This window comes from Musca domestica, unplaced genomic scaffold (genome assembly GCF_030504385.1).
Source record: "Musca domestica strain aabys unplaced genomic scaffold, Musca_domestica.polishedcontigs.V.1.1 16, whole genome shotgun sequence".
Taxonomy (NCBI): domain Eukaryota; kingdom Metazoa; phylum Arthropoda; class Insecta; order Diptera; family Muscidae; genus Musca; species Musca domestica.
In genome coordinates, this window is record NW_026712219.1 from 12,586,773 (window position 1) to 12,611,324 (window position 24,552).

Below are 24,552 nucleotides of genomic sequence, written 5' to 3' on the forward strand. Positions count from 1 at the left end.
GATTTTTTGAAGATTCCAAAGACGACTATAAGTTTGGAATTTTGAAAGATTTTTAGGAGGTCCCAAAGGCGACTAGAGATTTGGACTTTTAAAAGAATTTTGGAGGTCGCAAAACGATTATAAATGTGAATATAAAAGAAGAAATATAAATGTTAATTAAACAAAAAATATGAGGTCCCAAAGACTATAAATTTGAATTTTTCAAGAATTTTTTGGAGGTCCCAAAGATGGCTACAGATATGATTCTTAAACGATTTGGATTTTTGAAACATTATTGGAGGACTCAATAACGATTATAACATTTTACTGTAAAATTAAATTTTTGGGAAGTCCCATGAGCTACTCTGAATGTGGTTTTCGAAGAGATTTAAGAACGTTCTACAGATGAATAAAGGCATGAATTTTAAAAATTTTTGTAGGAGGTCCCAACTATATATATATATTTTCAATTTTTTTATTATCGACCATAAATTTAGATTTTCGAAGGATTTTTGCAGGTCCCAAAGGTGAATATAAATTTGACTATAAAAGTGGATTCAAAAATGTTAAAGGGATCACAAAGACGTCTATAAATGTGTATTTTGAAAAGAGTTAAGAAGGTTCTACAGATGAATATAAACAAAGATTTGCAAAAGAGTTTTAGAAGGTCCCTAAGACGACGATAAATTTGGATTTTTTTTTTTTTTTTTTTTTTTTGAGGTGGATTTTTGAAAGATTTGGACTTTTTAAAGGTCCCAAAAGCGGTTATAAGAGCGACTATAAAAATGGATTTTCCAGCGATTTTTAGGGATCCCAAAGGCGACTATAGATGTAAATTTAGAAAAAAAAAATTATGAGCTTCCAGGGACGACTATAAATGCGGATTTTCAAAAGTTTTTTTAAAATATCTTAAAACACCTATAAATATGGAAAGATGACCATAAAATTGGATTTTAAAAGAATTTTAGAAGGTCCTACAGATAAATAAACATGGATTTTTAAAAGATTTTTTCGGAGGTCTCAAACTCGACCCGGAGTTTCCAAAGTCAAACAAAATCTTGGTTTTTTAAAAGATTTTGAGAGGTCACAAAGATTTTTAAAAGATTTTAGGAGTTCCTAAAGTCAACTACAAGGTAAAATTGTAAAAGATTTTTAGGAGGTACAGAACGCGACTGTAAGTTAGAATTTTTAAAAATAGGAAAACATTTTTTTTGAATTTTAAAAAATAAAAATAGGAAGTCTCTACGACGGCTATATACTTGAATTTCTAAAAAAATATTTACATGCATACTTTAAAAAGCATGGCTTTTCAAAGGGTTTTTTAGGTGGTACCAAACGTGGTTTTTTAACGATTCGATGTCGATTATAAACGGGGATTTTTAGGGTTTCAATCTGAATATAAACGTGGATTTTTAAAAGATTTTTATGTGGTCCAAGGGCCAAGCTCTGAAATCGTTCAAAAAAATGGATTTTTTAACGAATTTAATGCCGAATAAAAATATGGATTTAAAAATGATTTTCAGGAAGTTGAAAAGAGTGGATATTTGAACGATTTTAATGCCAAATAAAAATTTGCTTTTAAGAACGATTTTCAGGAAGTCCCAAGGTGGTCAAAAATTTCACTTAAAAATTTTTTTGGAGGTCTCGAAATTAACCCAAATCGTGGATTTTTTTAAATGGTTCCAAAAAACGAGGTGGGCCGAAATTTCGACTTTTTGGCGGTCTCAAAACTAACCAAAATCGTAGATTTTCCAAAAAATTATTGGAGGTACCAAAAAAGTGGATTTTTAAATAGGTTTTAAGAATGTTCTAGAGTCGATTAAAACTTGGATTTCTAAAAGATTTGTAGGGGGTTCTAAAGTCAACCAAAACTTAAATATTTAAGAACTTCTTAGAATGTATCTAAGTCTGCCAAAAACGTGGATTTTTTAAAGATCTGTAGGAGGATTCTAAGACGACCCAAAACGTGGACTAAGAAAGACTAAAAACCAAAGTCGAAAAAAGTAAATTTCTAAACGATTCTAGGAGGTATCAAACTCGACCAAAAACTTGGGGTTTTCGATCGTGTGGAGTCGATTTTCAAAAGGTAGCAAAGTCGAAAAAACTTAGATCTTTAAATAATTTCGAAAGTCAGCTAAAAACGCGAATTTTTAAAAACGTTTCCCCAAAGTCCCCAAGCGACTATAAAAGTGCTTTTTAAACAAATTTTTGAAGATCTCAAAGTCAATTATAATACAGGATTCTAAGAAGAGATTTTTTGAAAAATCGCAAAAATAGCCAGATGATATGGATTTTCCAAAAAAAAAACATTTGTAGTTGTAAAGTCGACCAAAAAACTTGGACAAAAAGTACAAAATGATCTTAAAACTGTGCCAAGAATAAAACTGTTTCCCAAAAATGTTCGACCAAAAATCGTTCCTTTTTTTATGTCATATTCCATAAGAAAACATACTCCCAATCTTCATGCTAAGTCCTATGCGAAAATCTACCCTATCGAAAAATTTCCTCACCTACATTTGCCATTTCTTCAGTTCTTTCTTTCTTTGTTTTGTCTTGTTTGCAAACACTTTCAAACACACTTACGAATGCACTCGGGCGTAAATTTAAACAGAAATTCAAACAACATCTTTAACGCCCGGGTGTTAAACTGCAAATGATGTAGCAGAAACAAGTGTAGCTCTTGGCATGGCTGCTTCACGGCTTGAAGCAAAGCAAAACCGGGATGGTGGACCAAGAAAGAAATTGTAACGAAAGTGTTACAAACATTTGCTTTGCATTTGTTGAAGTTGTTATTCTGCTGATGATTTGCTCTGATGACGATGATGGTGGTATGAGAGATGATTATGGGCAAGATAATTGAAATCACATCTTGACTAGCCATATGAATCGGAAGACTGGACAATGGAAGCATTAAGGCAATACTTATCAGTTTAAGTTTGAGATTCAATTACAGTATTGAATCTCAATCGCATTAAAAAAAAAAAAAAACTCACCAAAATATTTTATATTTCCCTATGAGATCCGAATTCTCTTTTCTTCCCCACCCACCAACTAAATTCCAAAAAAAACCTAGGAAGCTTACAAAATTGTATCCTCTAACACAAATACAGCATGCCTATTGGATAGATATTTCAATAGCTTATGTAGCTATAATATTAGCTAAACGTTGCCTAAGGTCATTGGTATAATTAAGGTTTCTATCAAGGTTTATATTTGCCAATTCGATTGAGACATCTTTATATGTAAATATGTTTTATTCTTTGTTTTTTTTTTTTTTACTAACCACGCCCATCGTCTCTTTTATTTGCAGGTATGTCGAACAACAAACAACGTTTTACTTTAACACCACTTTAACACCAAAATCGTTATTCGAAGGTAAGCTTGTCAATGTAAAATTAAGAAATCTACAAAGATCTGAGAGGCTACATCAATAATTTTCTACAGATGGTCACTTGTAGTTAAAAATCAGATAATTGGTCTTTTATGGATATGCTGCCAGTTATGTGGATTTAAAGGTAGTATTTCAGAGATAGGAAGCCACTCAAAGTGGTATTTAAGGGATAGAAGCCCACTCAAGTGATATTCTATGAAGAGAAGACTACTCGAACGGTCTTCTACAGATCCATGTGCAGTCAAGAGGTCTTTTTTCGGATATATATATATATATATATATATATATATATATATATATATATATATATATATATATACGGATATAATAAACCCAAGTAGTTTTCTATTCACAAAATTTTACCTATATGGTCATTAATAGATAGAGCCAATTAAGTGAAAGACAAGACCACTCCAGTGATTTTGTGTGGATCTTTTATGTATGGATAATCACTCAAGAGGTATTTCATTTTTATACCCCAGCCTTATGACTAGAGAGCGTATATATCATTTGATACGGTCAAAATGTGCCTGGTCGAATTTTTTTGTCAAAATTAGATCGAGTTCGGAGATGGGCAATATCGGTCCACTCCTTCTGGTACTTCTTCCACAAAAGGTTGAAATTTTCAACAAATGTATTTTCTGCACAGAAAGAGAAAGGATAATCCGACTTTGCTCCAACTTTGCAAATCCTAATATTTGCGTCAGTGCTAGGTCAGGTGCGAAAATGTACAGTATCGGTCTACCCTATCTGGTACCTCCTCCACAAAGGGTCAAAATTTTGATTAATTACAAAATTAAAAAAATGTGATGTAAGATTCCTGTCTTCAAATTTCACACATCCCAATATTTATATTAACCCAAGGTCTGGTGATAAGATGGAATATATCGGTCCACTCCTTCTGGTACCTCCCCACAAATGGTCGAAATTTTCAAAAAATATATTTTCTGCACAGAAAGAGAAACGATAGTCCGATTTTGCTCTAACTTTGCCAATCCTAATATTGGCGTCAGTGCTAGGTCAGGTGTGAAAATGGACAATATCGGTCTACCCTATCAAGTACCTCCTCCACAAAGGGTCAAAATTTTGAATAATTACAACTCTTATAAAGTGTGATGTAAGAGTCCGATTGTCTTCAAATTTCACACATCCTAATAATGTTATTAGCCCAAGGTCTGGATTAAAGATGGAGTATATCGGTCCACTCTTTCTGGTACCTCCCCCACAAATGGTCAAAATTTTCAAAAAAGTAAATATTTTCTGTTCAGGAAGGGAAGCAATAATCAAATTTTGCTCTAACTTTGCAAATCCTAATATTTGCGTCAGTTCTAGGTCAGGTGCAAAAATGGATGATATCGGTCCACTCCATCAACGGTCAAAATTTTGAATAATTATAACTCTTATAAAATATGATTTAAGAGTCCAATTTCTTCAAATTTCACACATCTTAATATTTTTATGAATTCAAGATCTAGTATTGAGACGGAATATATCAGTCCACTCCTTCTGGTACCTCACAAAAGGTCAAAATTTTGAATATCCATTAAGCTTATAAAACGCGAAATTAACCTCCGATTCCATGTAGACTTGCCAAATCTGAATATTTCTATCAATACAGGATCTGTCATAAAGACGGTAGAGATCGGACCCTTCCTTCTGGTACCTCCCCCAAAATGGGTCAAATTTTTGAATAACCAAAACGTTTATAAAATCCGGAATAAGCATCAGGTTCTCTTTATATTTCACACATACAAACATTTTTGCTAGCACACGATCTGTTGTGAAGATGGGACATATCGGTCGTTTCAATGAAGCTTATAAAAAGCGAAATCAACATCCGATTCCATTCCAGACTTGGTACTTCTCAATATTGCCATAAACACAAGATCTGTTATAAAGATGGTCAAGATCGGACCATTTCTTCTGGTACGTTCCCCACATAGGGTTAAAGATTTTGAAAATCAAAACGCTCAAAGAAAGCGAAATCCAACACTCTTTAAATTTCACACATACAAACATTTTTGCCAACACAAGATTTGTTGTGAAGAATCCCTGCGAATCCCCTCTGGTACCTCACCCACAAATGTCACAATTTTCAATACTTTTAACTGCAATAACTTGCGACAGAAGTCAGCGATTCTTTACAACTTGATATATCTAATTATTTCTCTCATCCAGAAACCTGAGATGAATATGATCTCGCATAAAATTGAATATAAATTTTCGATTTTCTTGTAATTTTGCCGCACCAATATTTTTATACCCTCCACCTTGGAAAGGAGGGTATATTAACTTTGTCATTCCGTTTGTAACATCCTTAAATATTCGTCGTAGACTCCATAAAGTATATATATTCATAATCAGCTTAAAATTCTAAATCGATTTAACGTTGTCGGTCTGTTTGTCTGTTGAAATCACGATACAGCCCACATTATTTGACATAGAGCGCCAAAATTTAGCAGAGCAATTTGTATTGTATCTAGGATGGTTGGTATTGAAAATGAGATATATCGGTCCATGTTCTGGTATGGTCCCCCATATAACGGCACCTCTTGATATTCGGTATTTTGATGATTTATGCCACATTTTTTCACGAATTTGTCTGAAAATTGGTATTTGTAGGCCATAACGGGTCCCTGTGCGTGTGGCAAAACATTGCATGTATAGGTCCACGTTTTGGTATAGCCCCCATATAAAGGTACCTCCCGATTATCGGTATTTTAATATTTTTTGCCAAATTTTTTCACGGATTTGTCTAAATATTGGTATTTATTGATCATAATGGATTCCAGCTCCGGTGGCGAAACATTGCATGTATGGGTCCATGATTTGGTATAGGCCCAATATAACGGTACCTCCCGATATTCGGTATTTTGATGGTTTTTGCCACATTTTTTCACTAGTTTGTCTAAAAATTGGTATTTGTGGGTCATAATGGGTCCTAGATCGTGTGGCGAAACATTGTATGAATAGGTCCACGTTTTGATATAGTCCCCATATAACGGTACCTCCCAATATTCGGTAATTTGATGATTTTTGACACATTTTTTCAAGAATTTCTCTGAAAATTGGTAGTTGTAGATCATAATGGGTCCCAGTTCGTGTGGCGAGTCATTGTAATTATAGGTCCACGTTTTAGTATAACCCCCATATAACGGTACCTCCCGATATTCGGTAATTTGATGATTTTTGCCACATTTTTTTCACGGATTTGTCTGAAAATTGGTATTTGTAGGTCATAATGGGTTCTAGCTCCTTTGGGGAAACATTGCATGTGTAGGTCCACGATTCGGTATAGCCCCCATATAACGGTACCTCTCGATATTCGGCATTTTAATGGTTTTTGCCACATTTCTTCTAATGTTTCCTTAACCCTAAGGTGAAGGGTATTAAAAGTTTGGCCCGGCCGAACTTAATGTTTTTTTACTTGTTGTTCTTATCTGTATTAAATGAATTATGAAAATGGAATACTTCCGTCTACTATATCTGGTACCCCATGCACATTTTAACATTTTCTAAAAACTATCACATTTCTCAGATAAAGTGAAAGAAGTAGTCGATATAGTCCAAATCTGTCACGTCGCAATATTTATATCATATTTATTTAGGTCCGATACGACTCTACTCCATAGAGGGTCAACTATTTGAATAATCATAGCAGACGTCAAAATATATTTTAATAATCGAACATTTTTGTCATAATTTATTGACTTTTCCTAGATTTTCATTATCGACCTCGCATCTGTATCTGACAGGGATCAACATATGAACATATCTAGATATACAACCCCGATAAGGTTACAACACAACAAGTAGGCTGGAATTGGTTTAATGAGTTCAATCCCTCTTTGCACACACACACACATGCATCCATCAATAATTCGGGAAACAATGGACCCATTACATTTCATTAGGCAACTAAGCAACCATACACTGACCGCAAATACAACAATCAAAAGAAATTCCTTGGCAAACAAAAGATTTAATACAAATTGTTCACCAATTTAGGCTACCACCTCATCTCGTCGTGATTAAGCAATTTATTGAGTGAGTGAATGACTGACTGACTAACTGACGAATGACTGATATCAAACAATGTTTTTACATTTTCCAAATTCACCTCCATTCAAGACAACAATTAATCATCCCATATCTTACAACACCGCACACAACAACAGAGATAACCGGCCATTAATGTCGGATTTTATTACCAATATTGGTGGACAGATGGCATGGGATGGCCACAAATTGATTTATGCTTGCCTCCAATACCAATCCCTGCCTTGGCCACAGCCTAGGCTCATACACAAATTTTATGTTGCAACCATTTCAATATGAAAGGGCTTCGCTTCATTCTCTTTTTCGTTAGCCATTTCCTAGTTGCTGGACATTGTGGCGCAACATGGAAGAATATTCTTATCCACTTTTTTATGACTCAAAACCACGCACACACTAACCCAACACTGTTGGAGCCAAATGCGCACACGCACACTTGATGTCATCTTTGGATAATTTATGCCCTCCCAAAAATAAATCAGAATTCAGCTGCTGTTGCCGGACTCCTTGAGTGTACAGGCACGGCTGGCCGACCATAGAAGGAACGAGGAAGATAGGAAAAGAAGAGGAGGAACACACGCTATTATAGAGAAATATAAGATGTGGTCATTAAACTTCGATTTTTTGTATTTGACTTCTTTTTCACCATTCCTTGTTTAACTGGAGTGCATCAACATGAGTATTCAGGTAAATAGCTGTGTTGAAAATAATAGCAGTGGAAAAGTTTTACATGAAAAATGTATCATCCGAAACGCATGCGAAAGTCTTCTATATTAAGAAGATCTTTACGAGATCTCTGAAGCTCTTCTGTAAGTAGAATGTCTTCTGAAGACTCTGCTATAGCTAGTAGATCTGCTAAAGCTCTGCTATAAGCACGGAAATTCTTCTATGACCAGGAGGCCTTCTAAAGCTCTTCTATACCTAAAAGACCTTCAAAATCTGTCCTTTGGCTAGAGAACCTTCGGAAACTCTTCTGTACCTTCTATACTTGGAAGACCTTCTAAAGCTCTTCTGTGGCCAGAGAACTTCTGAAGCTCTTCTGCGACTAGAATCCCATCTGAAGCTCTTCTATAGCCGGAAGACCTTCTGAAGCTTTTCTATAGCCGGAAGACCTTCTGAAGCTCTTCTATGACCAGAAGACCTTCTGAAGCTCTTCTGTGACCAGAAGACCTTCTGAAGCTCTTCTATGACCAGAAGACCTTCTGAAGCTCTTCTATGACCAGAAGACCTTCTGAAGCTCTTCTATGACCAGAAGACCTTCTGAAGCTCTTTAGAAGGCATTCTGAAACTCTTCTATGACTAGAAGGACTTCTGAAGCTCTTCTATGAATAGAAAGCCTTCTACAGCACTTCTACGAATAGAAGGCCTCCTGCAGTTCTTCTATGAATAGAAGGCCTTCTGAAACTCTTCTATGAAAAAAAGACTTTCTGGAGCTCTTCTATTTATAGCAGAACAAGCTTTATAGCTACAAGATTTTCTGAAGCTCTTCTCTGGCCAGAAGACCTTCAAAAGCTCTCATATGGCCAGAATATCTTCTGAATTTCTTCTTTGGCTCTTCTATGACTGGAAGACCTTCTGAGGCTCTTCTATGACTGGAAAACCTTCTGAAGCTCTTCTATGACTAGAAGACCTTCTGAAGCTCTTTAGAAGGCATTCTGAAACTCTTCTATGACTAGAAGGACTTCTGAAGCTCTTCTATGAATAGAAAGCCTTCTACAGCACTTCTACGAATAGAAGGCCTCCTGCAGTTCTTCTATGAATAGAAGGCCTTCTGAAACTCTTCTATGAAAAAAAGACTTTCTGGAGCTCTTCTATTTATAGCAGAACAAGCTTTATAGCTACAAGATTTTCTGAAGCTCTTCTCTGGCCAGAAGACCTTCAAAAGCTCTCATATGGCCAGAAGATCTTCTGAATCTCTTCTTTGGCTAGAAGACTTTCGGAAGCTCTTCTCTGGCTAGAAGACCTTCTAAAGCTCTTCTATAGCCAAAAGACCTCCTAAAGCTCTTCTCTGTCTAGAAGACTTTCTAAAGCTCTTCTATGGTCAAAATACCTCCTAAAGCACTTCTATAGCCGAAAAACCTTTGAAGCTTTTCTAGGGCCAGAAGATTTATTATGCCCTATTATAGCCAGAAGTTTTTTTGTGTGCTATTTTTTTCTTCCCCGCTGTATAAACTTTATCACTCGCAAATGCCTGCTACCTCCATAAAAACCCAGAAAAAAAACTTGTCAAACAAGAATGAACTGTTGATCTTTATTGCGGCGCAAGCGTAACATAAAATTCCCATACCCCCAAAACAAGCGCGGTATGAAGCCAACATGTTGTATGTTGTATACGATCAGTGCCAGCAACATAGCTGTTGGCCAACTAGCTCTGCCATCACACAAACAGTTGCAAACAAACTATGGACGGTTAAACAACATTAAAACGGATGATTGAAAACGAAACAAAAGCAAAAGAAGAAGAAAACGGTTAACATTTTTGATTTAAGACTTCGTCGAATGGTAAACACGATTCGGAAATAATCGGAGTTTAACATATTTTTCTTTCTGGCTTTCTTCACAATACGCGGTGTAAACAATTGTGTGGAAAGTTGGCTTTAAAATGTATTTGAAAATATAAAACCCAACAAATAAATATATTTTTTGTAAAACCCATTGATTAATCTGTGCCTCGTTTTTGTGGATTATAGTTGCCGTTCGTCATTGATATATATTATTGTTTTATATAATTATGCAAAATATTGTTGTTTTATCGTTGTTATTATTCAATCTCTATTGACCATTCAATGTTTGTTTGAAAAGTTAAAAAAACAAAAAATAAAAATTATAAAAAATAACGAAACGAATACCGGAAAGTGTTACAATTGTTGAAAACCGAACCCTAACCCCAAGCGAAACCATCGAACAAAATTTATCCCAACTGTAAATTGGAGCAAAGAAAAAATATATATTTTTTTCTTGTTGTAAAGAAAAAAAATTGAAAGAAGAGCCAAGGTTAAATGTCTGTGCTGTGCTCTTAAATGGCCTATTAACTGAAATTGTGTCAAAAACGAATATAAAACCTTAAGTGTTGGTGTGACTTTAAAAACAATAAACCCCCGAAAAAGCCCATAAACACAACGATAATCCCACTCAAATCTGCTGCAGCTGAAGGTGATTGTAGCTGTCAAACTGCATATTCCCACAGCTAATGAGAATCACAACGTCTAATGAACTTTGCAGTGCATCCTACGACACTCCCTTAATTAAACTCATTTAAGTGACTAAGGATTACACTTTATGAGAATTATATGGAGTAGTTTTAACTAGATTGTGTCAATAAGGAATATAATAACGCGAGGCGAGAGTTCTGTGGGAATATCAAGGACATAACAACATTGAATGCCAAGAGTTCCACATGCAATGTGATTTTCATAAAGTTAATGAGAATTATATCCTTTGTAGAAATTTACCCAAGACACCAAAATCGAAACATAAACAAACTTTTTAGGTGGTCCTGTTGAAAAAAACCCTTAAAATTTACTCGAATTTCCGAAGAAAATCGAATGTGCTCTAACCAAATGAGAATTATAAGCTGTGTACAATTGCCTTAGACAAAGGGTGACTACATAGAATCGCTGATTTGTCAATGAGGAGAATATAAATCTTCAATAACCAACATCAAAATCTGAAATTTAATGGATTCTCTCAAAAGTGAATTTAGCTTAAATCGAATGAGAATTACAAGCCTTATACAATTGGAGTAAAAATAGTTGATATATCTATGAGAACAATAAATACCATACACCAACAACAAAATTTGAAATTTGTTCAAAATTTTATAGCAAACTCCGAAGTACGCAATCTAAATGAAAATTATAAGCCTTAAGAAATTGTGGCATATTAAAGTCGAGTCAAATTTATACAATAAAACCTAAAACGACCACTTTAATTTCAAAATTACTTGGATTTCCCCACAAATTTGGTAGTGTTTCAACTAAATGAGAATTATATGCCTTATATACAAATGTGGTAGACTTTAGTGGAAATAAAATAATAAAAATCGCAATAAAAACAAAAACCATCACTGAAATTTGTAATTTTCTCAGATTTCACTACAAACTCCAACTAAATGAGAATTACATGCCTTATACGAATGTGATAAACTACAGTGGAGTAAAAAAGGTTTACAATTCCCCTAAAAAACAAAATAGTACCAAAAAAAATTGAAATTTTCTCGGATTGCCGAACAAATTTTAAAGTGCCCAAAGTAAATGAGAATTACAAGCCTTAAACGTATGTTTTAGACTAAAGTGGAATAAAAGAAAATCACGTAATTTCTTTGAAAATTGCAATCACAACAAAAATTTGAAATTTACTCGGATTTTACAAAAAAAGTTGAAAGTGTCTAAAGTAAATGAGAATTACAAGCCTTATGCAAATGTGTTAGACTTACGAGCAATCTAATTTAAAATCACAATTTAATCTGAAAATTGTAACAACAATAAAAACCACCACTAAAAATTGAAATTTTCTCAGATTTTAAAATAAATTCCATAGTTTCCAAACTAAATGAGAATTATTTGCCTTATGTTACAACCATAACATGCACTGAAGTTACGGAAATTCCTTGAAATAAGTGTTGGTGATAAATCATACAAAAATCTGCTTTCTGGAGGAGATCTTTTCAATATTTCTTGAAATTGAGACACAATCGGAATATATATTCGGTGAACTTGAAGTTAATGAGAATTACATGCCTTAGACTACATTTAAACTAAATAAATCAAACAAAAACACAACAAATTTGCATGAAAACGACAAAAATGTGAAAAATTTCCCAGGAAGAGAAAAAATTACAACGAAAATTACTGATACGAATTTTAAACCAAAACAAAATCTTCGAACAAAAATTAAATTTTCGAAAAGAAAGCGAGACCCTTAACCCCCCAAACACCAAAACAATGTCCCTCAACCCCTGGGAATAAAATATTACTACCCCTTACCTCCCCCGAATTTCACGAAACATAATTATGAAAAAATCCAACACCAACAAAATGCATCACATCCAGCGCAAACCCTCCAATGAAACCCTGGCCAGTGTGGGCATGGACAGTACCCTGGATTCGCGTATGTCCAGCACAGAGGTACCCCAAATGGAGTTACTGAAGGTGAATTATGTGCATCAGTGTAAAGAGGCATTGATGACGAAAACAGGTTCAAAACCCAATTACAGTTATATGGAATATAAACGGAGTTTGCCTCCCGTCCAACTAATACCCTCCCAACAGCAGCGTGGCAAAAATGTGGCCCGCATAACGGTGGTCAATCGTTATGAGGCGCCCAACAAACCCCTGCCACCGTTGCCACCACCCACCGTGGAATCTTGGCAGTTTTTGCAAAACACCTCAACACCACCATCCCAAAAGCGTACCACCAACTCCCCACCCAAATTTGTTAAACCCCCTACTTCCTCCAGTTCCGTCTCTGTCTTCTCCGATTCATCGGCCAGTTGCTGCCACTCATCATCCTGCGATACGGGCTGTGAATCGGACAGCACCATCAATGGGGATGTGGAAAAATCCAATAGCTGGGATTATCGCAATCGCATTGCCACCTGTGACATACGGCGTGACATAGCCAGGGCTGGCATCAAATCTCGGGCAGATCGCATTGCCCGCATAGAGTTGACGGAATGTGAACATGGTTCACCCAAGTCCAAGGAGGCCGTGGCCAAAATCAATAAAATGTTTGAGCAGCAAAAGCAGTCATCCCGGCAATTGCCACCACAACCCAGTCGGCCGGCTCCAGTGCCACACAAGGAGCCCAATCGTAGGCTAAAGCCTCTGGCGCCTCAACCCGAAAATCAGGATAGATTCCGGCAATCTTTGAGTATTAAGAGTTCGGAGGAGTGCTTGGAATGTCTGTCGCAACAGGAATCGGAACAGGAGGGGAGTAAACGATCCCAAGATTCCAATAAATTTGTGACAAGGAAACCCATATCTAGGATACCCAAACCCATACAGGAGTCCCGATCTTCAGCCAGCCATAATCGGCAGGAAGCCTTTAGATATGTGGACAATGAAAAAACCTCTGTGGCAGAAACTCCTCCTCCTTCTCTTAACATAGATCAAAATCTCTTGAGGAACACCCGCTTGCCGGCCGGACAATATCAAAAGGCCAAGGTGGAAAGGGTGCACATACGGAAGAAACGACAACCTCTGCTGATTATCAATCAGCTGAACGAACCCGATGACAAACGGCCGGAAAAGGCCGTCGAGGAAAGGGACAAAAATACCTGTGGCTATAAAAATTGCAACTTCTCCAACTGTCCCATGTCCCGGTCGCAACACGATCTAACTCACTTGCAACATGAAGAGGACCAACTGAAACGTTTATCGCTGGAAAGTAATTCTGATTCCGGAGTCTCCTCCTCGAATGATGAACATAAGAAACCCCTCTCGTCCACCACCTCCTCCTCGTCCTCCTCCAAGGTGGATAATTTAAAAAACCTCGAAAAGTGCTCGGATATTAAAAAGGCATCCGAGCACTTTCCGCCGGACACCTATGCCTATGATAAGTACAAACTTCCCAAGGATTATGAAGACCCGCCAAAGGGTTCCCACATAACCATTCAAGTGGGCAAGACGTCCATTACCTCGTTTTCGGGTCACTACAACACAGCCAATGATCCCAATGATGTTACAAATTTTTCCAAGAAAAATCTCACCAAGGCCACACCAAATGAGGCGCTCAACAATTCCATTACCAAATCCCTGACCTCCATTAACTCCATGGGAGCGAAGACGACTCCTACCAAGCAGTGCAATATTGAAAACGAGCAACGTTTGAAAATTCAAAATAATTTACAAAACAATAAATCGGAGAAAAATTTGACAAAAATCAAAATCGATGATGATTGGATAATGGACACGAGTGGGGAGCATCATCATCATCACCAGGATGAGGATTTTATTGAAGCCGATTCGTTGATGATCAATGAACAAATGTCACCCACGGCAGCTGCTGGAGGACTTAAGAAACCTCTGAACACAGGTGATAATTCGGTGAAAATTTTTGTGCGCAGCTCTGGCCAAAATGCCCATGACTTGACTCGATCCTCCTGTATTTCGGCCCACTCGTTCGTCTCCCAAACCTCGGTGTGTACCCAGAATTCCACTGCACACTCAACCTGTTCTTCTAGCAGCTGTTGTAGTTCTGCTTCCTCGGCCAGTTCCAGCTCATCATCGGGTTGTTCTGCAGGCTCCCATGGTGGGGACAATCAATCCATTTGCGATTCGGAACGTGATTGCTGTTGTCAATTCCCGGACTCAAATGGTATATTTTTCCAGCGCCCCTCCTCGGTACTCTCCGATGATCAAAGGGCCTGTGCAGGGTCATCTTTGAGCAGTACGGATGCCATTAGTGACATTAGCAGCTGCGTTACCTGCTCCTCGGCCCAAAGTACAGTCGTGGTGGCGCCCAATGCGAATAACTCCAAACAATTGGCTTGTTGTCAAGCCGATAGTGGGGTGTTTTGGAACAACTCCTATGGCTGTTTGGAGGATGGTCGCCAGGCGGATGAGGAAAATGAGGACTTACCCTGCTACTGTAGTATGTCCAGTTGTGATGAGGATAATTGCTCCTATTACGAAGGAGAGACGGGGAATAGTCGGAGAGACGAAAATCAGCTGCAGCAGCACCAACACAAAGGGGATAACATTAAAATCGAAATAAAAAACTCATATCGCCAAGAAGAAGAAGAAAAACAAGTCAATGCGAATCTACGAAATCCCAACACAAATCGACATCAATTACAACAGCTACAACATCAGAGCAATTCTTCAACTGCTACTCCACCGCAATTGCCCAAGCGTAATGCACGCATGAGCACCGGCAATCAATTGTTGAGGAAGGTAAGTTCAACACAAAAATGTGAAAAAAACAAATCTGGTATTCCCTTAGCTCATCTCTACTCGCCACGAGACACAAACAAACAAACGGTCAATCTAATTATCCACTCCATTGAAGCGGAAATCTGCGTCAAACAAAAATAAAATTTCATGATTTCAGAAGATGGAAAAAATTTCGGATTCAATTTTGTTTCTCTTTTTATTTTCAAGAAAAATAAATTCAGACAAATTTTATTTCCGTTTGCTCCGACTCGTCCTCTTCTTCTTTTGCTTGTTTTGTTTTCAATGTTGCCATTCAAACATGAATGTCAGTCAATATTGAATTTGCCCCACAGCTCACGTCAATGTTACATTAATTTTTTTTTTTTCTGTTTTCAATTTTTTTTTTTTCATAATTATATTGAAACGACGATGGCTTCTTTGGTAATTTTGTTTATGGACAATTTTTAGAAATTTCGCCACGATTTTTTTTTGTTTTCTGTATTTTTGTAATACGTTTCCGTTGTGAAATTTCATAACAAATTATGGGCATGAAAATAGTGAGTATTTTTTGTGAATATGATTTTTACTAATCGTTGCAATTTTTTGTAGAGAATTTTAAACTTTCTTTTGAAAAAATTATGAAAGTTTTGATGACCCTAAGTTTTCATTATTTGCACAAAAAAAACATATATTTTCTAAATCGATTTTATAGACAAACACATATGACCTTTGGATCTGAGAAAATAGAAAAAAAGACAAGATTCACTACAGCTTTTTTGGATGTCAAATTTCGTAAAATTTCACTGGCAATTCGATAATTTAATTTGTTATTCGATTTTCCAATTAAAATTGGATTTGATATTATATTATATCGATTAGAAGAAAAAACAAGTTAAAAAGTATCAGTCGGTTTGACCGACAAATGTATACCCTCAGCCAACGTTCGATTATTTGAATATATTTTGACTTCTGTTACAATTATTCAAATTGTTGACCCTCTATGGAGTAGGTTCCAAATGAATGGGCCAATATTGTCCATTTCGTAGCGGACTTAAATAAACAATATATAAATATTGATATAAAGCAAATTCGAAACCAATGCAAAATGTTGTTGTAATTTTTTGTTTCGAATTTCAAATGCAAAAAATTCGGATTTCAAATGGGATAATTTTAATTTCATATGGAATCGTTCAAGTTTCAAATAGAATTCACGAATTACAAACTAAATGTTTTGAATCACTTATAGATGTACAAATTATATGAGCTCGGCCCATCTGCATTAACAAATTCAAAACACCAAATTGAAGGCCATCCAGGACTGGCGTTATATGAGGCCTATTGTATAACCTGAACTTACATTAAGTATTTTTCACAAAGTATGTGTTTTTTAATCTAATAAGGTTTCTAAATATTAAAGTGCAGTAATTTCAGTTGGGAATGAGGCTAGGACCATCAAGGCATATAAAATACATCGGAACATCTAGTTATGAATTATGTCACAACAAGGACCGATATTCACGAATTAAGGTAGTCTAAAAAACGTTTGAAATTACAAGATTTTCTTACAGAAAGTCCTGAAAAAATGTTAATGAAATGGCTGGGCCGAATACCCTCCACAATTTGTAACGATTTTGGCAATTTTCAAAAAAAAACATAATCCCTTAAAAATTCTGTTAAAATCTTAAAAATACCGAATGTAGCCGTTATATTAGGTTCTATACGACGGCGTGGACCTGTATAGGCAACTTTGTCATAAACCATTACAAAATTCAAATGCGAATTTTGAATAAAAAAAATTCGGTGAATAATGTAGCCAAAATCATCAAAAATTCCGAATATAGGGAGGTAATGTTATATTGGGGCAATACGCAGACGTGGACCTGCTCAGACAATTTTCTGTCATAGGCTGTAGTGTTCATTACGAACTTCAAACACCAAATTTGAAACAATCCCGATGAATAATGTCGCTAAATCATCAAAATATCAAATATAGGAAGTTACCTTTATGTGGGGGCTATATGAAGACGTGTACTTGCACAGACAATTTTCTGTCTAAGCATCCGTTGCGAACTTCAAATACCAAATTTAAAACATTTCCGGTGAATAATGTCGCTTAAATCATCAAAGTACCGAAAAAGAGGAGGTACCATTATATGGGTGCTATACCAAAACGTGGACCTAATGGCCCATTTTCAATACCAAAAGTTCTGCAGTCATAATACACGTTTGAGTTAAATTTTATCAACCTACTTCATTTCGTTCGGAAGCTAGATTGATTTCCATAGACGGACAGACGGATAGACGGACGGACATTGCTAAATCGACATAGAATTTCCATACTATGGTGGAGGTTATAAAAAATTTAAAAAGAGTATCCGATGTAAATTAGTTTGGTTAGAAAAAATCTTCAAAAATACCAAAAATGATGAATTGCCGTTACATTTAGTTACTTTTCGAACAATCATAGTACTCATTTCCAAAATCATCTCCATATATTAACCAATGACACTAACAGTGACATATTTATCACACTTCAGAATTTCAGCTCTATGCCAAATTTAGTACTATTTAGTACTTTTCGTACAATTTAGTACACATTTTTAAAACCACTTCCATATGTCAATTTCAGATACCAACAGAGACCTCAATATCAAATTTGAAGACTCCAGCGCTATCCCTTCACCCAATACCAAATTTAGTACCATTTAGTACTTTTCGTACAAATATAGGACGCATTTCCAAAACCCCCTTCATTTCTTAACCACAGACACCAAAAGTGACATCTATATCAGCGCTATCCCTTCACCCAATACCAAATTTAGTACCATTTAGTACTTTTCGTACAAATATAGGACGCATTTCCAAAACCCCCTTCATTTCTTAACCACAAACACCAAAAGTGACATCTATATCACATTTCAGAATTTTATCTCTATCCCTCCACATAATACCAAATTTAGTACCATTTAGTACTTTTCGTACAAATATACGATGAATTTCCAAACCACCGCCAAATCGCAAACACATATACCACAGTACTCTAAATAACAAATTCCAGATTTTTTTATCAATATCCCTTCACCCAATACCAACTATAATACCATTCAGTACTTTTCTTTTACTTTAGTACACATTTCCGAAACCACCACCATATGTCCTTCACTTGAACAGCGACCCCAGTGCAAAATTTCAGATTTCAATCACTGTTTACCCAAAGCCAAATTGTACTAGTACTATTTGGTACTTTTCGTGAAATTGTAGTACCCATTTCCAAAACGAACTCTTTATGACAAAAATTACGGTTTCATCCGTTCACCCCTGAACCAAGCTGTTGCAAATGTAGTACCTTTTAGTGCTGTTCGCACATCTAGTGGAAATTTCAAAAACCACCTTTCTACATTAACCCTACTTTCCAACCTTGGTTTTTATACCAAATGTCAAGTTTTTAGCTCTATCCGTTCACATAAAACCAAATGGTACCCTTTTAAAAATTTAGTACCATTTTAGAACTTTTCATAACTTTAAACTACGAATTTCCAAAAACCCTTCGGTACACCCATACTGCACTCCATCAGTGACTCTCATTCCAAATTTCAAATTCTAGCTCATTCCGTCTGTCCAATATAAAGTATTCAATTTTTAGTTTATTGTAGTACTTTTCGTACCCTTTTAGTACGGATTTCCAAACCCCAGCCACATGTCACGCATGCGCACCATGACTGACCCTCGTGCAAAATTTCAATATTCCAGCCGTTTCTTCTGAGCGATGATTATCAATCAGTCAATCAGGTTACAATGCGAGAATTAAACTTAACCCTCAATCGAGTCACCAAATATGTCTTTTTGGCCCTTATTTCAATTTTTTTTAAATCCTTCTAAACGTGGCCGTAACCTGTCAAAGTCTCGAACAAAGTTTTTGTTTTATCATAATATTGTATCCATCGGTCTCAGAAGACATCAAAAACTCCTTACCTAAATGTCAGGAATTCATGTATTTTAGAGACATATTTTAGGGTTAAAGCCGTACATTATGTGAGTTTATGCAGAAAATTCCTACAAAGCTTCCTTACAAAAGGATAAGGCAACAACAAAAAAAGAACATTTTTCTTCATCAATTTTCATTATAGGTTGTCAAAGAAAATAAATTTCTATTCCAATATATATTAAGAAAATATTTGCACAAATTTTGCCAAAAAAAAAAAAAAACTCAAAAATATTTCCTATTTTTTCTGATCAATTTTTTCTCGATATTTTTTCGAATTAATTTATGAAAGTAACATAAAATTCCACATTAGATAGAAATTGTCAAAAGAAGAAATATTCTACATAAAGTTTTATTACAAACCTCAGAATAATAATAATAATAATAATAATAATAATAATAATAATAATAATAATAATAATAATAATAATAATAATAATAATAATAATAATATAATAATAATAATAGTAATAATAATAATAATAATAATAATAATAATAATAGTAATAATAATAATAATAATAATAATAATAATAATAATAATAATAATAATAATAATAATAATAATAATAATAATAATAATAATAATAATATTAATAATTATAGAACATATAACTAATGTATTCCAATTAAAATGTCAACACTAATAATAATAATATAATAATATAATAATAATAATAATAATAATAATAATAATAATAATAATAATAATAATAATAATAATAATAATAATAATAATATAATAATAATAATAATATACTAATAATAATAATAATAATAATAATACTAATAATAATAATAATAATAATAATAATAATAATAATAATACTAATAATAATAATAATAATACTAATAATAATAATAATAATAATATAATAATAATAATAATAATAATAATAATAATAATACTAATAATAATAATAATAATAATAATATAATAATAATAATAATAATAATAATAATAATAATAATAATAATAATAATAATATAATAATAATAATAATAATAATAATAATAATAATAATAATAATACTAATAATAATATAATAATAATAATAATAATAATAATAATAATAATAATAATAATAATAATAATAATATAATAATAACAATAATAATAATAATAATAATAATAATAATAATAATAACAATAATAATAATAATAATAATAATTAATAATAATAATAATAATACTAATAATAATAATAATATAATAATAATAATAATAATAATAATAATAATAATAATAATAATAATAATAATAATAATAATAATAGTAATAATAATAATAACAATAATAACAATAATAACAATAATAATAATATTAATAATTATAGAAGATATAACTAATGTATTCCAATTAAAATGTCAACACTGTTCTATTTAAAAAAAAATCAACTTAATATCAGTCCCTGAAGGGTACCAATAACAACTTCCTCGACAAGTGGCTCAGTTTAACGTTTTTTGAATTTTCAAAATAAAAGACTTAAGACTCAAACATGTTTTCCATGCACCCTTACATCATGTAGGCCAACCAGCACAAATTACTTTAATTTACACATTTTCCTATGGAAATTTTTCTTACATCGTATTTGCTTTTTAAATGAACAATTTTCATAACCTTGAAATTAATTATTTTCTGGGGCTAACTTAATTTAAAAATAATTGTCCATTTATTATTTATTTTTAATTGATTATGGCTTCTCCGGCTCTTTCATTTTAACATGCCGCTCATCTCCTAAAAATAATAGCCGCATATGGAAATTAATTATAAAATATTTTGTAATAGACATAACTTCCGTTACAACAATAACAACACGATGAAGAAGTATGCCGTCGCATTGATGGATTTGTTCAACAAAAAAACAAAATAATAATAAATGGAAAAGTACACAAATTATTTTCATTGTCCATAAATGTACAAAGGAATTTGTGTACATATGGGTATTTGGTGTGTGTGTGTATATATTAGGTTGTAATGCAAATTTGAAATATACAAGTGGTGAATTCTTCTTAGCCTCCCGTCTAGGAGGCATTTCAATCTCTTTGAACCATTTTTGGAACTGGCTGTGGCCTATTAAAATTTATATTTGCACCCTCAGCAATATGGCTAGAAAGAGGGTATATATCATTTGATACGGCCAAAACGTGCCTCATCGAAATAACGATTTTGACCTTAGGTCTCTTTAGACCAAACCCATTTCAGGACATTTGGAGTCGATCTAGCGGTTTCCGTCTGTCTGGCTGGTTGGTGCGTACGATAACTCTCGAATTGAGTATCCAATTTGGTCCAAACTTGGCACATTATAATATTATTAAAAAAATTGTCAGTATCTGTCCACTACTTCTGGTACCTCCCCCAAAAAAGGGCGAAATTTTCAAAAAAAAATATTTTACTGCATAGAAAGAGGAAGGATAATTCGATTTTGCTACTATTTTGCAAATCCTAATATTTGCATCAGGACTTGGCCAGCTGCGAAAATGGACAATATCGGTCCACTCCATCAAGTACCTCCCCACAAAGGGTCAAAATTTCGAATAATTATAACTCTTATTTAATATTGGCACATCTCAAAAATTTCCATCAACCCAAGATATGTTATAAAAATGGTAAAGATCGGACCATTCCTTCTGGTACCACCCCCACAGAGGGTCAAAGTTTTGAATAACCATAATAAAATCCGAAATAAGCATTCGGTTCTTTTCATAATTCACACATTCTATGATTTCTATTTGCTATGAATATGGAATTTATCGACCCACTTCATCTGGTAGTTTCCCCACGAAGTGTCAAAATTTTGAATATCCATGAAACTCATTAAACGCGAAATTAATTTTCCGATTCTATTCAAACTTGGCACATCTCAATAGTTCGATCAACACAAGATCTGTTATAAAGATGGCAGGGATCGGACCATTTCTTCTGGTATCAATCTGGTATCTGATACCTTATGCACATTTTAACATTTTCTAAAAATTGTCATATATCTCATATACAGGGTGAGATAAAAAAACTGCAACAAAGTCAAACGCCATAATTTTTATTTTTTTTTTAAGTTCATTGAATGAAAGGAAAAAATTTCGAAAATAGCATATAATTTTAGAATAAGTTTAGATTTGTTCGAATTGGTCACCTTTGGCACGAATTATGGCCAATGAAACCGTCAAACGCTGCCCGAATGTTGCTCTGCGGTATTTTGGCCCATTCCCGGGGAAGCGCTTGCTTGAGGTGATCGAAACTTTGGTATTTTTAGTGCCAACCTTGCTTTCCAAAATACTCCAGACACAATAGCCCAACGGATTGGTATCCGGGGATTTTGTTGGCCATTGTGCGCTGGAAATTAATCGAGGAACCTCATTTTGTAACCATTCTTGGGGGGCGCATGCTGAGTGCGATGGTGCTTGCGCACCTTGCGTGCCCAAGGCTTTATTACTCCATCCAGAATATTTTCGCGATAATATTCGGTATTTATTCTATTGCCACGGTCGATTAATACGAGCGGAAGCGACCATCGGCTGTTATGGCCGGAGCTTGAGTTCTTGTGGCCAACCGAAGGTTTACATTTTCAGCTGACCTCTTTGGCAAATAAACACCATCATTTTGTTTCTTTTAAAAACTGCTGGACAACGAATGTTTTCTCATCGGAGAAAACCAAATTCGGCGGTTCACCACTTTCGGCCGTTGCGGTGTAAGTTCTTGCACTTTTTGGAATTTCAATGGATTTATCCCGAGCACATTTTTCCAATATTTGCCGAATGGATATATTCAGCTCACAAGCCATGTTTCAGCCACTCCGACATTGGTTCCGATCAAGCCGCTTCTTTACCTTTCGAACCATTTCTGCTGATGTTGCTGTTCTCTTCCATCCACTTCCTTCACGTCGAGCTACGCTACCAGTATCACGGTAACGAGCGATGGTACGAGACACAAAAGAATTATTCACATTTAAATGCTGGAGTGCTCTAACGATAGCCATTTGTGGTTTTCCAGCCAAATATAAAGAAATCACACTATCACGCTTGAATTCCATCACGAATAACTTTATTCTGGAAAATTCTCACCAAAATGCTTTTGTACGCTTGTAAACAATATAATGAGCTGTCACTGGAATAATTTTAACAGCCGTCGGAGGAGTAGCTTAGAAATGCCAGCAGCCTGAAGTTGGTTGTAGTTTTTTTTTTTTTTTTTTTTTGATTTCACCCGTATCTCATATAAAGTAAAGGAAGTAACCAATATAGTCCAAACATGGCCCATTCCTTTGGAACCAACTCCATAGCGGGTCGACAATTAGAATAATCAGAACAGAAGCCAAAATATATTTAAATAATCGAACATTGGCCTAGGGTATAACTCTGTCGGCAAATCCGACATCATTTTTCTTTTCCCAACTTCAAGATACAACCTAATGTCTGTTCATTTCAGTTTAGTTAAGTTCATGTAAGCGTTTATGCTTTGTTAAAATGTTCATGGCATGGCGTTAATTTAAAACTGTCGTGTGATTTACACAAATTGTTATGGTTTTATTTTGTTTCTTGTTTCTGCAAAGCAGCTACCTACTGCCACTGCGCTTCTGCTTCGAAAGTGTGAAGCTTTTACTACAATTTACCGACATATGTCCAACAAAAAATGGTCATAATTTCTCAGCATTTCGTGAAACTCAAAAACCACTAGAAATTGCATTTAAATACCAAAGCCACACTTCTTTGTTTTCAAAAAGAATTCACCAACTAATGAAGCAAAGAAAGAGCATTGAAATAAAATCTTTAGTTTTTTTTTTTCTATTTTTAGTTAGAAAAGAATTTTTTCAAAATGTCTTTCTACAACATTGACCATAACTTATTTTTTGTATTTTCTGTGTCTCTCTGTGTATGTGTGTGTGCGTGTGCTTGTAAAGTCAAAGAATGTCTTCTATTCTTTTGTTAAAATTGTTAACAAATATCTGTGATAATATACCGTTACATGTTTGGTTTGATAGTTAAACGCTCTTCCCGGGGCGTCTTTTTAATGACCGTGGCCAGTATTGTTATCATCGCCTGGGTGACATTTAACACGTCACTTAGCGGGCGATTAAGAATGGATTTATGCCTGAATGGAATTCTGAAAAAATAAAATATTTCAGTTCTAATTCCAAACACAAATGTTTGTTAAAAGTTGAATGTGGGAAACCTCCATGAATTAGTAGTATTCAGTTTTGTTGTTATACTATGGCTACAGAAGTTCTAAAAATGTTGACCCTCTGTATAGAAGATTTCTAAAAGATGTTCTTTTC

General features: G+C 34.5%; 1 protein-coding gene across 15 annotated transcripts in view; it reads left to right on the plus strand.

The window, feature by feature from the left end:
* LOC101889805 (guanine nucleotide exchange factor DBS) overlaps nt 1-24,552 on the plus strand; it is a 260,338-nt gene that overhangs the window by 179,780 nt on the left and 56,006 nt on the right. For 2 of the 15 annotated variants that reach the window (XM_059120096.1, XM_020035843.2), the window contains exon 1: nt 12,277-15,321. The exons of 7 other annotated variants lie outside the window; for them this stretch is intronic. In XM_059120096.1, the coding sequence (XP_058976079.1) occupies nt 12,439-15,321 (2,883 nt within the window). In that variant the 5' untranslated portion in view covers nt 12,277-12,438. Of the gene's footprint in view, nt 1-12,274; nt 15,322-24,552 lie in introns of those variants that run through there. 6 more of the 15 variants (XM_020035846.2, XM_059120094.1, XM_020035844.2 and 3 more) reach the window with 5 other exon arrangements.